This window comes from Fringilla coelebs, assembly GCF_963513975.1.
Source record: "Fringilla coelebs genome assembly, chromosome: 2".
NCBI classification, from domain to species: Eukaryota; Metazoa; Chordata; class Aves; order Passeriformes; family Fringillidae; genus Fringilla; species Fringilla coelebs.
In genome coordinates, this window is record NC_140029.1 from 102,090,956 (window position 1) to 102,106,585 (window position 15,630).

At 39.9% G+C, this 15,630-nt stretch overlaps 1 protein-coding gene across 3 annotated transcripts in view; it reads right to left on the reverse strand.

Annotated features, from left to right (window-relative positions):
- UVRAG (UV radiation resistance associated) overlaps positions 1 to 15,630 on the reverse strand; it is a 94,145-nt gene that overhangs the window by 46,624 nt on the left and 31,891 nt on the right. For 2 of the 3 annotated variants that reach the window (XM_084226456.1, XM_084226458.1), the window contains exons 7-13: positions 8,925 to 9,030; positions 7,025 to 7,151; positions 6,004 to 6,088; positions 5,443 to 5,530; positions 4,823 to 4,883; positions 4,214 to 4,255; positions 2,664 to 2,829 (exon numbers count right to left, since the gene is read on the reverse strand). In XM_084226456.1, coding sequence (XP_084082582.1) covers positions 2,664 to 2,829; positions 4,214 to 4,255; positions 4,823 to 4,883; positions 5,443 to 5,530; positions 6,004 to 6,088; positions 7,025 to 7,151; positions 8,925 to 9,030 — 675 coding nt within the window. The remainder of the gene's footprint in view (positions 1 to 2,663; positions 2,830 to 4,213; positions 4,256 to 4,822; positions 4,884 to 5,442; positions 5,531 to 6,003; positions 6,089 to 7,024; positions 7,152 to 8,924; positions 9,031 to 15,630) is intronic. The other variant, XM_084226457.1, reaches the window with a different exon arrangement.

Sequence of the window (15,630 nt, forward strand, 5' to 3'; positions counted from 1 at the left end):
GAACAACAGGGCTTTACTAGTGTATATATATAACAAGACAAACAACAACAATGGCAGCAATGACAAACTAAAAGCAGAATCACAACCACAGCCTTCTCTTGGCCGTTGAGTACCTTCCCCTTCGGTGCAGTTCAGGTCACAGCTGGCAGCACAAGCCCACTCTTGAGAGAGAGAATGAGAGCTGTGCCCAGCCCCTAACTCCCAGCCAATTCTCTCAGTATCCCTGCATTTTCCAAGAGAAAACCTCCCACTAAGAGACAGAAGCAAACTGTGCCCCATCCTCAGCCCTGGCCACATCTTTTGTCTCTCTTAAGTATCTGTCCTTCCCATCTCTTAGATAACAAATGGGAGAAAAATTTCCTGAGAAAGGAAAAATCCTAACCTCCAACACCCTGCAATGAAAAAAAAAAATAAAATAAAAAGCCAAGTATGTAAGTATAAGCCAGTCAATAAGGAGGACGCTATGTGTTTCAGTAAAGATCAAACATAGGGATTACATCACTGCAATTACTCAATAACTAATGTTGGAGTTTGAAAAGCTGCTAAAGAACAGGTAACTGAAATAAAAAAAATCTAATAATGTATGTTAACTGCTGTGCTCAACACAATTAGGAGCAAAGGAGAAACATGATCTATTAGTTTAGGAAGAAAACTTCAATTTAAGACATTTGACATAAAACCTTGGAGTTGGTAGGATTGTTTCGCCGACAGCTGGGAAGAGAAGATCTCCAGCAGGAACTAAATCTGAAAAAATCTTGTACAAACAGGTAACTGCCTAATATAAATCAACTGAATAGTCAATGTAGAACTTTTCATTTGTACTGTAATCATTGTATTTGAACATGTAGCTACACTGTTACTGTTTTCCTTCTAGGAAACTGTCTTGCTGTCTTTAAATTCACTCTCTGAAGGTCTTCTCCTGCATTTTGGAACTTTGTTTATTTTTCTCCCATTAGCCCAACAGGGATTCATTTACTCAGCTAAAATCTCTCCTTTTCAGAAATCTGTTGTGAAATCAAGTATTAAGTCACAACAGTTTGGAAGACGGCAGCATGAAGGACTAAATCTTCTAATCCATATAAGAGAACCGGAAATTGAATTAATCTTTACACACCCACACACAAGGAGCTCTACTACTCAGAAATTTGTTTTCAAGATACAAATGTTTTAGTTTGCAGCTCTTCTCAAAGTGATGTAGAGGAGTATGATCATCTGCTTCAAGAACTACACTGAAGCAAAACAGGTCAATGTTCTATTAAGATACCCAGAAGCGTGTTTGGACAAGTTATTAAAATGGTATCAAAATTACTTTTCAAGACATAATTATATAGTTGTGTTTTATGGTGTCACAACAGGAAAACAAGTTTAAATCTTAAGGCAAATTACCTTGCCTGTCCTGCCAAAAATCACTAACCTTCAAAGAGAAATCAGATGCTTTCAAGCATCCAAATTCTGTCAATTAGGCACAATAAAACCCTTCCATCTTTATTTGGAATATGAGGAATTAGTGTTAAAATGTTGTAATAGTTTGACTGCATATTTCCAAAGAGAAGAATTTGTTTCTTCACAGCTTCCTGTCAATAGAGTCAGTTGCTTTCCACAAGTTCATTTACCCTGTCAGTTATTTTGCTCCTTTTTCAAACTTTTGTGGAAAAATGAAGTTATTGATGCTGCAAGCCTGACTGCAGCCATCTATACACACATACAGGGTCGCAGAATTCCTGAGCTGTAAGGGACTTCAAGCTCATCTCATTCCAACCACCTGCCAGGGCAGGGACACCTTCAGCTAGACCAGGTTGCTCCAAGCCCAATCCAACCTGGCCTTGAAAACTTGGATGGGTAGTGCATAAAGCCTCTGGGCAAACTTTGCCAATGCCCAGAATCTGAACGGAGCAGTTGACCTCCCACAAATGTTCAGTGTTGCATTCCTGGCAGTTCAGTGGTTTCAGGCTACAAAGGGAACCTTAACCAGTAACTGCCACTAATTTCATGTTAGAGCACACAGGTGCCAAGACAGTGGGAAATAAACAAAGTTCCAAAATGCAGGAGAAGACCTTCAGAGAGTGAATTTAAAGACAGCAAGACAGTTTCTAGAAGGAAAACAGTAACAGCGTAGCTACATGTTAAAATACAATGATTACAGAACAAATGAAAAGCTCTACATTGAATATTCAGTTATTTATATTATACTGGCAGGTTACTGTGCTTTTTCAATTGATTAAAAACTCTTTGTTAAAACAAAGCTATTTGTTTTCTCCCATTTATCAACCACTATTAGGGCACTGGCAGCAGCTCCCCAGTGAAACTACATTCGCTATCTGCAGTTTATTCCCATAGCCAGTAGCAAAACACAAAAGGCACGTTTTTCAAATAGAAACCAAAACTCATGAAACACTAAGAAACACTAAGTTTTTATTGCATTACTGGATGCCAAATCAAAGCCATATATGTGCCAACAGACCCAGAATAACAAAGATGAGTTACTCTATTGTATCCCAAAATTTCAACAAGAGAAACTCAACGACTATTCCACAGCTACTGAAAGCAGAAACAAGTAACTTCAAATTCCTTATCACCTCAGACTGCCCATAACTGTTTAAGATGGGTTTTTTTGGTGTTGATATGTTGAAGACAGTAGATCAGCATATTTACAATATACTCACTCTCGCTCTTTTTCCGTCAGCTTGTCATTTATATTGTCTTTGATTGTAGACCGGGAGCCCTTGTGAATGATGGGATACCTGAGTGGCACTTGTAAGAAGAAGGAGATCATGGAAATTAGGTGAGCAGTATAGCCCAGGGCAACAGCAATGCTTCCATCATCTTTTGCTGTGAATGACAAAAAGATTTTATTATTAATTGTATCCACTGAATCCTAATACTCATCTTTATTGCTCAGAGAACAGCAATTACTGTAGTTCACAAAAATCAGAGCTCAAGGAGTGAAGGAGACTTGGTTTATTTTGGAGAGCTTTACAAGTGTTTGCACTTCACTGTGTTGTATTTGCCTCTTGTGATAAGGCACAGAAAACTGGTGATGGCTTGTTTTCCTGCAAGTTTTACTTTCAAAGCTACACTGCCAGGATGGGGGGAGGGTGAAGAAGAGATGGGAAAAGTGAAACAAAATTCACAAGACAAAACTCAAGTATTAAGATTTCTGCGTTTCTCTAGATGGAGTTGACGCGTGTGAGTGGGATCAGGAGAAAGCTGCATTCCTCCTCAAATTTATTCACAAGTGAGATCAGTTGGAGAGACACTGACCCCAAGCTATGAACTCTGTTCTCTGCCAATAGCTGGAAAAACTTAGATTAACCCATTGTTTCAAGGTATCATTTTCAACTTGACATTTAAAGTTTCAACCTTAAAGCTTCACCTGCCAGGAATACACATAGATCTTGCAATTGAAACTACATCTTTTAGCCAAATAAAGGCTTTTTCTTTCTTATTTCTCTATTTTGAATTCTTTTTAAGGAATACAGACAGCACAATAGTCATCCCTTCTGATGCATCCATGAAATCAGCTGAACAGAGGACCTTCAATAAAGCTTATAATGATATTCAACAACCATACTGAGTTCTATCAGAGCCTGTCATGATGTATGTATTTAAGTTACACCCCTGCCAAAATGGATTTTGTAGAAAAGGTTCAAAATTTGCAGCAACTGGTTTTATGGATTTTTTTTTGATTCCCAGTTTTTTAAAAGATAGTATCTACTGAGTCTGAGATAAGATCCATGCCAGACAGCTGGGTTTCAAATTTAACTGCTGATGTCACTAAACTGAATGCTTAGTACTTCTTCCTCACAATACAATTCTTCTAAAGACTTGGATAAAGAATTAGTAATTCTTTTGCAATTAATTAATACCAGGAAAGTGAAAATGGGCCAGAAGATGGCACACCACTCATTCCTTGGGAGTTAGCAAACTGAGTTCATTACCACATTTAGTGCAATCAGGGAAACAAAGCAATAGACTGACTTTTGTCCTACTGACAAATTAAATTGTTTTAAAGATTATTCCTCCAATATTCAAGCATACAATATTATTAGTACAAGTTAATTACTATGGGGTGGCTTTAAAGAGTCAGACAATTGATGGAGGTTTTTTCTCAAGTAACCAGAGTGAACAGGTACTGGGGGAAAGAAATCCTCAAGGAAATTTTAATGAATTTTCAGTTCACATCAAACATTTGTAGATGAATGCATGCAGTTACCTGTACAATTGCTATACAGGCAGGCACATGATATATTTGTTTCTGGAATAGGATGAGGGTTGACAGTTGAAGTAGAAGGTCACTTGTAAAGTACTCCACACTGTCAGAGATGTTCAAAGTCTTTCTTTTGCAAGGTATTTATTTGGCAAGTTCACCAGCAACTACAGCAAACCAAATGAGGTTTTATGCCTGTTGTCCCACCAAGATTTATGGACTAAAAGTAGCCCCAATGGAATTCTAGGACAGACACCAATATGTTCCAGAATCACTGAGTTTGGAAGGCACCTCACCCTTGGCTCAGAGCAGGCTGTCCCCAGGACTGTGTCCAGCTGCGTTCTGAGCATCCCCCAGAATGGAGACTTGGCTGCCTCTCTAGATAACCTCTCCCAGTATTTCAATATGCAGTCTTAGAACACAGAGGTACTAAGAGTCAAAAGGAACCTCCTTTGCTCTAGCTAGGAAGTACCAACAAATAATTTGTCTGTTTTTTTTCTAGTCAGCATCTTTCTGGTCAATTTGGACCCCAAGCTATTGCTACCAGTTTTCTTAATTTTACAAAGTTTAGAAGCAGTGTTAACTGTAACAACTACATTAAAAATATGCAGCTACCTTGAAAGTCTTCAGAATTAGGAAGCTTGACTCCACAAACAAAGTAATCCTTTTGGTTGTTCTGTAAATTTAACATCAACAATGGAAAGTGAGCATGAACCAATAACATCCAGAACACCAAAACCTGCATAAAACACGACAACAGGGCTAACAAACAATTAAATAAAAATAAAAAAACTAAATATTGAACTAAACTTAGGAGTGACTGACACAGTATTTTAATCCACGTCTCACATAGTTCGTAAAATAAATGCAACTTGTTTTAAGAGTGAAGAACTTTATGTTAATTCATTCTATAAAAGATTTTGAATCTCAACATTTTAACATGTTTCTCAGCTAGCCTACTGTCAGGGTTACTTTATGCAATTGTACACAAAATGGAAAACAGCCATTAAATTATAGCTATTCTATTTTCATAGAGGACACTGTGTATTAGGTGCTGGCCTAAGTTCCCTCCCTGTAAGTTTGTAATCTAAAGACCAAATGTCAGAAAAAGCTGAAATAAACAGAATGAGCAAAGAGCAGATTCTGTCACAAGTAAAGCATAGTATTTGTTGGCAGTGTAATAAATAGGAACTACACTTCACATTGAGCAGATTGTCAGGATGTTGAAAACATACCAAATCAATAGGGTAGATGTAGGATAGCTCCGACAGCAGCTGCTTGCATCGAATAGTCTGCTGGGCATTTATCTTCAAAAACTGTTCTCTTTGGGGAAAGAGATTCCAAAACTATTATTTTCTTCAAAACCTCCAAATAAAGGTATCAAGCTGTCATATCCCTTCTGCAGCTTTCCAATTATCACCTCCTATCCTCCAAAAAGTTAGGTAAATCCACCCAAAAAATAATACAGTACACAAAGCTAATTTTTGTTTTCAGGCATATCATATATTATAGACATATTTTGACTACAAGAATGAGGTATTACAAAGCTGTGTTACACTTAAACACACCTGAAATTCCTACCACAGTCTATGCATACAACCAAGCATTAGTTTTCTTCTCTTCTAGACTTGCCACTGGTAATCACTTTAGATATCTACAAATTGTAGCAGGGATATCTTAACAGAAGTTTTAGGGCAACATGAGGAAGAATTTGGTGCCAGAAGTCCCATTTTCAATGGCTTTTGCTCAAGCTTATCTTTTTCTTCCAACCACAGAACAAATATAGGTCCTTTTACCTCTTAGCAGTGCATTCCTTTCTTGATTCATATAGAGATTCATTATGCTCTTCAAGTTTCTGGTATTCAGTCCCAAATGCATTTTCTAAGCAACAGCAGGAATCAGGAAAAAAAAATAGTAAAAATATTTTCTTAGTTATCCAAAGTTTTAAAAGTAGATACTGACAAAATGTTGGCAATAATCTTCCACTTATTCTTATCCTCCCATTTTCCATATCATGCTCCCAAACTAGAGAATGTCAGACAGCACAAGAGGAACACCTGTCTTCATGCACTACACACCATTCACCAGCCAAATACAACCCATCAGATTTCATCTTCCTTTAATACCTATTCCTCTCACAACCACACAGTGCAGTAATCCAATTATGGGATCTCAATACTTGCACAGCCAAAATAAAGTACAGGGTAAAAACCATCCTTTTTAGTAGTAGACTCAATTTTTTGTTTTCCATACTTAGACTCAACTAAGTATTGAAAACAAAAAATCCTGCAACAAAATCAAGTATGTGTATAGTTTGGTCTTGGTGAGCTCTAAAGAGACAGTGATACAGCATTTCACTATAGAAGAGACTTGCCTGGTAAAGGATGATACCAAGATGACTGAGTATTTCATCTGTCACTTCCATATTAAAATATTAAGAGGGATTTTTGTCTGCTAATACTTAAAACTGAATCCAAATCAGAGGTACAGCAACTTCCCTCATGATATGAAGTTCCTTTATGATGGCAATGTTTACTGTACTATACTGCACTTCTTCTGATGTTCCCAAAAAATGTCAATTAAACACAGATTTAAGACTGCTTTGGAGAGATGTCATAGTAAGAAGTTATTTAGAGACAAAATACCAGAAACTGCTGTCTAAAACTCAGTATAATATAGAGTGAAGAAATTACACCTGGCTGCAAATTTCGGACAAAGAAAAAACACAAGCAGCACATTACAGCCAGATGATGAAAACAGAAAAGAAAGCAGCACTTTCATTCTGGTCATAAACTAGGCTAGGTTTTCTACACTTACCTCTGTCAAGCAAAGTACTTTTTTGCTTATGCAACAAGGCTACTTCTTGACCAAGGGCCTTTTTCTGTCGCTCCAGTTCATTACGCAGCACCAGGATCTTCAACTGTAAACATTCACTCTCCTTTTTCTATGGGAAGAAAAACAGATTTTTTAAAAAAATTCTCTGCAGTTCCATAAAAAGGTGATAGGAGAGAATGAAAAAACAGGACAAGACTAGCACCTGCCTAAGAATGGAGTTCATAGATTACCAGAGGCAACAAATTCCCAAAGACTAATATATTTGCTGCTTTGGAAGGAAAGCATCACAGCTGTGTGTCACAGTGCTTGATCCTCCTGTGGTATGCATCTCTCTTGAGCCCAGACCAGAAATTAAGAATGGTGCTTCACCAGGACATAAAAACTGACAGCACAGCACTAGCAGCAGGATGAGCATTCATTCCCTGGCAAAGAGGTCACCAGCAAGAGGGAAGGTGAGCAGTAAGAAGTCTATATGAAGTGAAGGCAGGAGCTGGAAAAAGGCTGGAGATATTCAAGCTGCACTATTAGATTCAATTCCCAGCTTCAGGAAGATGAGAATAAGAGGATACAAAGAAAAAGCTGAAAGAGTGTTCAACCTGGAGAACAGAAAAAGCTCCAGGGAGACCTTAGAGCCCCAGTTGTCCAAGAAAGCCAGAGAGGGAGTTTGGACAAGGGCCTAAAATTCCCTGCTGGGAACGAAATTCTTGGCTGTGAGGGTGAGGAGGCCCTGGCACAGGTTGCCCTCAGAAACTGTGGCTGCCCCATGCCTGGAAGTGTTCAAGGCCAGGTTGGACAGGGCTTGGAAGAGCCTGGTCGAATGGAAGGTATGCCTGCCTATGGCAGGGGTTTGGAACTGGATGAGCTTTAAGGTTCCTTCCAACCAAAAACATACTAGTATTGTATGATACAGTTTTGCTCTCGTGTATTTAAAAATTACAAGCCTTTGCAAGGAGGAACAAGCATATCCATAACTGAAAAGGTAATGGTTAAACAGTCAAGATACCAGAAGGCAAAGAAGCTCTGGGTTGGAATGACTCACAAGAGATTTTATATTGCCCTGTATGGAAGGTGACTTCTTCACCTCATCATCTACAATGTAAACTGTGTAATTCCAGACAACAAACAAGCTCCCATTTTTCCCATTTTGTCAAATCATTGAACCAGTTTGACACTTTTGGAACTTAGCTAAGTACTCTCAATTCAGAATCTGCTTTACAGCAATAAATTAACTTCACACTGCAAATGTGTCCTTTACAAGGCACCAGACACATATCACTGAGTACCAACATAATGAAGGCACCACAAACCACTCCTGTTAACTCATCTTTGAACCAAGATCAGCTTTCCTGGGCAGAAAGCAGAAACTAATGTCAACAGACTTCTCGGGGAGGGGAGCAGGCAAAACCAAACGTCAAAAGCCATTGTAAGATCTAGTACAATTTCTGTTCAAAATGAACATGTCACTTGAGTGACAGCACTTGCATGAATTCTGTTCATCCAAAGGGAGTCAGGGTGCAAGAAGATACAGTCGAAAGACTCACCTCACTCTAAATCCACCACAGGTTCCTGTCAAGTTTCATATAAATCATTAGAAGCTTGTTTTTCCTGCAAGACCTCTTTTGTGCACTGTGCCATGTTTATGCTTTGATAGCATGATTGTACAAAATAAAGGTAAAAATGGGATAACCAATTTATCAATCCATCTGAGTAACTCACACAACTCAAACTGATGATATTACACAGCTCTCAGATGAGTTCCCATGTGAAATGGCAGGTGTAAAGAAAGATTCCAAGTTCAAGTGTTAAAAAAAGCTTACAATCAATCCATCAGTCAGATGCTTCAGCAAGCCCATAAAATAAGGTTTTAATAAATCAAACATACCAGTTCATTCCTTGTAGATGTACATCTCAGCTTTTCTTCAATCTCCCTTCCTATTTTCTGAACAGTTACCTGAGTCTGTTTAATTGCACACTGAGCTCTGTGGAGCCTGCAAGAAGAAAGTTACAGCTGTGGTAAAGGTTGCCCACATGCGCAAACACCTCAAAACCAGCAACAGGAATGCAAACTCAGACTGTCAGCTTCCATTTCAAAATACCACATGAGGAAGCATAAGGAAGGCAGGGTTAGATGGGACATTGGGCAGAAATTGCTCCCTGTCAGTGGTGAGGCCCTGGCACAGGCTGCCCAGAGAAGCTGTGGCTGCCCCATCCCTGGGAGTGTTCAAGGTCAGGCTGGACAGGGCTTGGAGCAACCTGGTCTAGTGCAAGGTGCTGGAACTGGATGAGCTTTAAGGTCCCACAGCCCTAAACCATTCTGTAATAACTTGCATAGTTTATGAAGAAAACTGCCAAGTCTTTAAATTCAATAAAGTATCAAAATCTCCTCTTCAATTTTTCAATTCAACAGATACTGACCAGGCTGCAGGTGAGAGAGCAGGTAATTACAGGTACCTCACTTAAGTTAAATCACCATTAACGTGAAAATAGATACACACAAGCATTGTTAACACAGGCCAGCTTTAGAAAAAGTGCAAGTATCCTTTAGCTAACACACAGCTACCCAGTCAAGAACATGAAACATTCTTCCATTTCTCCCACTCTGCCATGGGTCCTTCTGTAGCAAAAACATTGGTTTCTTAATTGAATCACATTTGAAAATATGAAAAGATTATGATGATGCATTACTGATTGATAGCCCTGGCTTCAGAGTGAAGAGAGAAAACCAATTATTTGCCATATTTATTGGAAAAAAAAAAAACAGGCAGAGAAAAAAGATGGCAAAAACAGGTCTAAGAGAGACACTCGCATCTTTCTTAAAATTAACACAGAGTAGAAATTACTGAATTTATTAGAAAAAGAGGAGTTGTGCATGGAAACAAACAGTGCTAGTAATATTAATAAACAAGGTCTTATGATTTAGCACTTTTACATGTTCCAGTTCTAAATGAATACACTGAAGTCACCAGATGACTTTAGTTCCTTTACACTGTTGATTATCCTATCCAGTAATAGGATAATTTAAAGCAAAAGTCTAAGTAATTTCTTTGGTTTCTCTTGAGTTTCTCAAACTGCTCATAGCACCAGCAGCTGCAGAGCTGGTCAGGGGCCATCACAAATGAAGAAACGCTGCTCTGCTGGCTGCTGAGGGGGCTAAGACTGCTCAGACCAACAGTCCTGCATCACCCAAGGGCTTGGTCTAAACACACCTAATGAAGAACTGAGACCTCCCGGAAACCCTGATCCTACTGGGAACTACTTCTTACACTTCCCACCTCTGTGAATTCATCCCGAGGCTGTTTGCTACAGAACATGTGGTTACACAGGTCAAAGCCAAGGTTTGCTGAATACCCTGAACATCACTCAGAGCTCTGTTGTCATGTCATCCACTTCCACACTTCCCAACTTGTCTCTTTCCAAAAGTCTGCAATGTTTTCCTTCTACATATAAGAAAGCCTTACCCGAGATAAAACTTTCTGGCAAAGAGTAATAACTGAATGACATTTCCCCTTCTTCTTTATGTAGTTTAACACTGGAAGAACATTTTTGATTTAGTCCATTAGGTGATCACGAAACAGTCTTACAAGTTTTCACAACACTCCATTTAGGCAGCAAAACCTCCTGGAATGTGTTCTACTCATTGAAAGAGTACTTACATAATGGAGAAATTATTAGAAAGGTCATTTGCCATGTGAGTTCCTCACAGTGATTTGATCAACACTCATTAACAACCTACAAGCTGTGTAGTAACTAAATTCTCCTACGCATGCTCAAAGGATAAGGAACAAACATCTACAGAGACTGACTTCTCAAAACAATACATATAGTCAAATACTTGTTCAATTGGTGAATCAGTATCTAAATATAATTTTTTTATTTATAAAAACTGCTATACAAAATAATTCAGCAATAAAATCTGGTTTTAATAAGAAATTTATTTCTTTTTAAGCCAAGCATCATCCACTCATTCCTTGCACAGTTAAACTTTGCTGCCTTGATGCCAAATAGGGCCATTTACACTGCAAGACAGAAAAATTACTGATATTGGTTGACTTAATCCCAGTATATCCACTGTTGTTCTAAGAACTTTAAAATGGTAACATGACTACATCCAAAGTTAAGTCTTACAAGATTAAAATTTTAGAGACTTCATGTCACAAAAGCAGCAACCATCAACAGAATTTTTTTCTCTGCCAAAAAAAAAGCCTCCACGTGGAAATCTTTGGTCATCCAACAAGGGGAATACAAACTAAGCTATTAAGACTAGTAACATGGAAATTTTGTGTATCACTTCAGCACAAGCAGACTTTGGTGGAAGCAATTATGATTGCACAATGGAGATCAGCAAGCTGAGGCCATAAATCTGGATTAAAACATATACAGAATAAACAGAGAGAAACTTCAACCCTGACTGACCACATCTTGTTTCCATTTCTAGGCTAAATGCAGGTCCAATGTTACAGCTTAGTCAGCACAAGCTGTGCTTTGAGCACAATCCTGCTTGGTTTAATAACTGTCAACAGTAAGCCAACTGATTACATCACCTGCATGCCATCAGCCAACCTGGGATTCTTCCTACGTTGCCCAAGATTTCATTTTTTTAAGTACTTTATTAAAAATAGCACTTCCATAGCACTTTAAAAGCTAATTGAGGAGTTGAAGAGGCCACTGGCCTGCTACCAAATTTCCTCCAGCAACTGGGAAAGTCAAGCCAGTTACAGCAGAAACTCCAGCCTTTTTAAAGAGATAGTTTAGCCAACAGTGTTGTCACTCAGTGTCTGCAGCAGCTCACAGCCATTGTCGGCCAGAAGCAGAGCAACTGGAACGTGATGACTGACAGATTTACTGCTGTTGCTTGGGACCCTGAGAGCTGCTCTGCAATTGTCCAACATCAGGCCAGTTCCACGCTGCTGCCTGGGAAAGACCGGAAAGCAAAGCAGACATGTAAATTCTTGAGCATCCTGACTGATTGAAAGTGGAGATCCACAAGGCTGCTGTTCTACCTCCATTCCTATAGCACCAGCTTTCTGAGATGGGGGAGATTAGGACGACACAAAACACTCTCCCTTCCTTTGACAGTTTAGAAAACAGTTGGATACATTAAAAGTCTCATCCATGTATTGTAAGCTAAAACTAACACAAGCTTCATCCCTACTTGCTCTGCAAAGGACCAGCACATAAAATTTCAATGTCTCTCCTTTATACTTTCTAGATTCCAAGTTCCTGAAATACAGGCTATTTGGATTATTTTCTCAGGGCTTTTCAAGTCTTACATCTAATTGCTTTCCCTTCCCCCCCCCTCTAAAAGGGGAGAAAACAAATATTGCCCCCTTCCCTCCCCCCTCTAAAAAAGCCAAAACCCACTTGCTACCTTGGCTGTAAGATTTGAAACCATTCTACCATACAGCGTTCCACCACCAACCCAATTTGGGTACCGGCTTGGATGGGGAGAGGGGGAAAAAATGGTCAGCAAGTTTTGGACTCCATCATTACAGGATTTCTTTGACATACTGTTGTCTTGTTTGCAAGATCAATCAGTTTTCCTTACCTCCCAGGACTGAACAGTGTAGTGGTCTAACATAACTTGACTTTACAATTTCGGAATGTGCTGTAACAACACATTCTCCTTCTTTAGGCCTGCAGTAAGTTTGAATGTTCAGGTTGAGCACTTTCCTTTTCAATATGCTGCATTATCCTAGTCTCTCTTGGTCATGCCTAAGTCCAGTGATTTACTAGTTTGTATAGCAAGTTCATTTCCGGCTGCAATCTCTAAAAAACTGAAAACTGGAGTATAGTGAGAGCTGTGCCTATTAAGTGTCTTGGTTTGAAAGACAGGAATCTGTCAAGGAAGGCGGAACTTCCCTTGAAATGGAAAAATTGCCTCCTTCCCTCCAAATTATTATAACCTGGAAATGAAGGGGCTTTCAGGCAAATATATGGGAAAAGGAATAACAGGCCTTTACTAGTACTTATATGTACAACAAGGCAAACAAACAACACCAACGGCAGCAACAACAAACATAACCAGAAGCCCAGTAAAAACAGCCTTCTCTTGGTTGTCAAGCACTCTCCCCTTGGGTGCAGTTCCGGTCACAGCCGGCAGGGGAGCTGGTGGCTCCCGGCCAGGCCGGGCGGATGCGATGGTTCCCCACGACTGCAGGGGGCGCTGTGGCGCGGGCTCACCTGCACCTACCCGCCACGGTAACGGCGGGCGGGATGGCAAAACCAGGCTGCAGCAGGAACCTCGGAGCAGCACCTCGGATGGCAGAGGCAGGCACACACACCCCCCACTTCACCCCGAGGTGAAGGCACAGCCTTAGCAGGAGCCGCAGGTGTCGGGTGGACTCGTGAGGCTGAGTCAGAGTGTAGCAAAAAAGTCGCAGGCAGCAGCAGGAAGAAGTAGGGCTGAGCTGCAGCACACAGCGAGGGTGACACAGCCTCCAGCAGTGAGGAGCGGGTCAGGCTCCCAGGTTTTCCCCTGAATAGATGATGAGCGTCATTTCCAGTCAGATCAGGTGTTACTAAGGTTGAACCGCTGCTCTAACGAGCAAAGGCTCATCCACAGTAGAAGACGCAGTGAGAGGACAAAGGCCCCGCAGTGGCAGCAAATCCTCCGGGCAGCGACTGCAGACCGGTTGTCCCTGCTCCAGTCCCAATGCCAAGAGCACAAGAGGAGCCGAGCTCAGCCCCTCACCTGCCTGCAAAAATCTGGCCGTATCTCTGCCCTTCCCAAGAGAATGCCCTTAGCTACAATAGTTCAGCCATCTTTTGTCTATTTTTAGTACTGGTCATTATTGTCTCTTAGCAACAGATAGGACGAAATACCACCAGAAAAGAAACAAAATGAAAAATCTTAATCCTCAACATTAAGGTAACATATGCTTGTATTAACATTAATGAAAGAGTCTCAGCTTTATCAGACAATTGATACATGATTTTGCAGTTCTATCATCCAGTCCCCCTATCACACACATCTGGATTTTTCATGTACAGAACCTTAAGCCATAAATACCTCAATTAATTATTGTAGTCACATACTATGTCTCCTTCTCACGAGAGAAATAACTGCCTCTGGTCATATTTGCCAGAACAACCCTAATTTACAGCAAGACTAAATTTAAACTAAGAATTACTACATGGGATTTAGAAAATAGAATGGAACACTTCTGGCAATAAATGACATGTAGGGTCCTGGAAGTAAAGTATCCAAATCTATTATCAAAGAAAAAAAAATTAAAGACTTTCCTATTAAATTCAGAAACTAGAATGCACGCTACTTTATATCAGTCCACAAATTTAGATTCTGGAGAGTGCCAGCCAGCTGTAAGATTTTTTTCATAACCACTTAAACCATCATTTTCTACATCTGCTTTCCCACAAGAAAAAATTCCTCATTTATAATCATATATTCCTTTTCCAATTTCTTAAGATACCTATACCTACAATTTATCAAAAGCAGATGTAGGGCAAGAAAAGACAGTAAGGAGTAAGAAAACAATAAAATACAAGTCTGACTTATTAATTTGTGACATCAAACCTCTACAAGAGCCAATGCTGTAAGAAATTCATGTAATAGATGAGTAATTATAAGGCAAATATAATGTATATATGTTAAGAGAAGTTTTATAGATTTATAGTTATGTTTTACCTCCCCCTGTGTTATTATCAAGGGGGTGGCGTGGGTAGTCAGGACATTTGGGAGGGTCGGCTTGTGGCAGCACCTGACCTCCAATCCAGATTTAAGAAAGTAAATTCCACCACTGCACAGTGAAGAAGGACTTGATGAACAGAACATTGGGAGGGGCTAAAGGGTTAAAAGGCCAAATGCTCATTGTGTGGATGAGCACATGGTGGGAGAGATCCTCTGCTCCCAGTGCCGTAATATTTTCGCTATTCAGTCTTCTGTTGTATTTTTGATAAGGTTTTAATAAACCTTTCAAAGTTTTTCAAAGTGAGTATGATTTCTCACACTCACACAAGACAGTGCTGATGCAGCACAGATAACTTTCCATCATTCTTTCAAACAGTTCTGAGTCCTACAAATGTAAATCACTTACATGTAATGTTATGAGTAAAAGGTTTTTAAAAGGTTGCAGATTTCACAGGTTGAGCCAGTTGCTGCCAGGGGGGAGTTCTAACTGTTAGTTGTTAGTATCATGTTATAATCACCTGTTAATAGTCGGTCATTAACTCCCTATTGTTGAGAATTCCCCTTTTTGCTGCCAAGGAGGATGGCATCCGCCCCCGGAAGGTGAAAGGAGGGGACATTGCAGTTGACATGCAAATGACCTCGGAGCCAGCATGCAAAGGGAGAAGCCCCCCACCAAACTTAACAAATAAACCCCTAAAAACAACGAGCCAACACAAAACTGACAGATCAAAGTCATGTCTAGACGTGAGGAACAGAGTCCAGGATCCACTAAGACTCTTTTTACTCCTCACCATAACCTAAAAGATGTCAGCTGGACAGAGGACCTTGAATGTCAAACTAAAGAAGTGGGAACCTCCTGGTGCTCCTGAGAATGGAACCCCCAGCTCTGCCTGTACACTAGCAGACAAAACTGCACTTTTCCTCCACTTCTGAACCACTC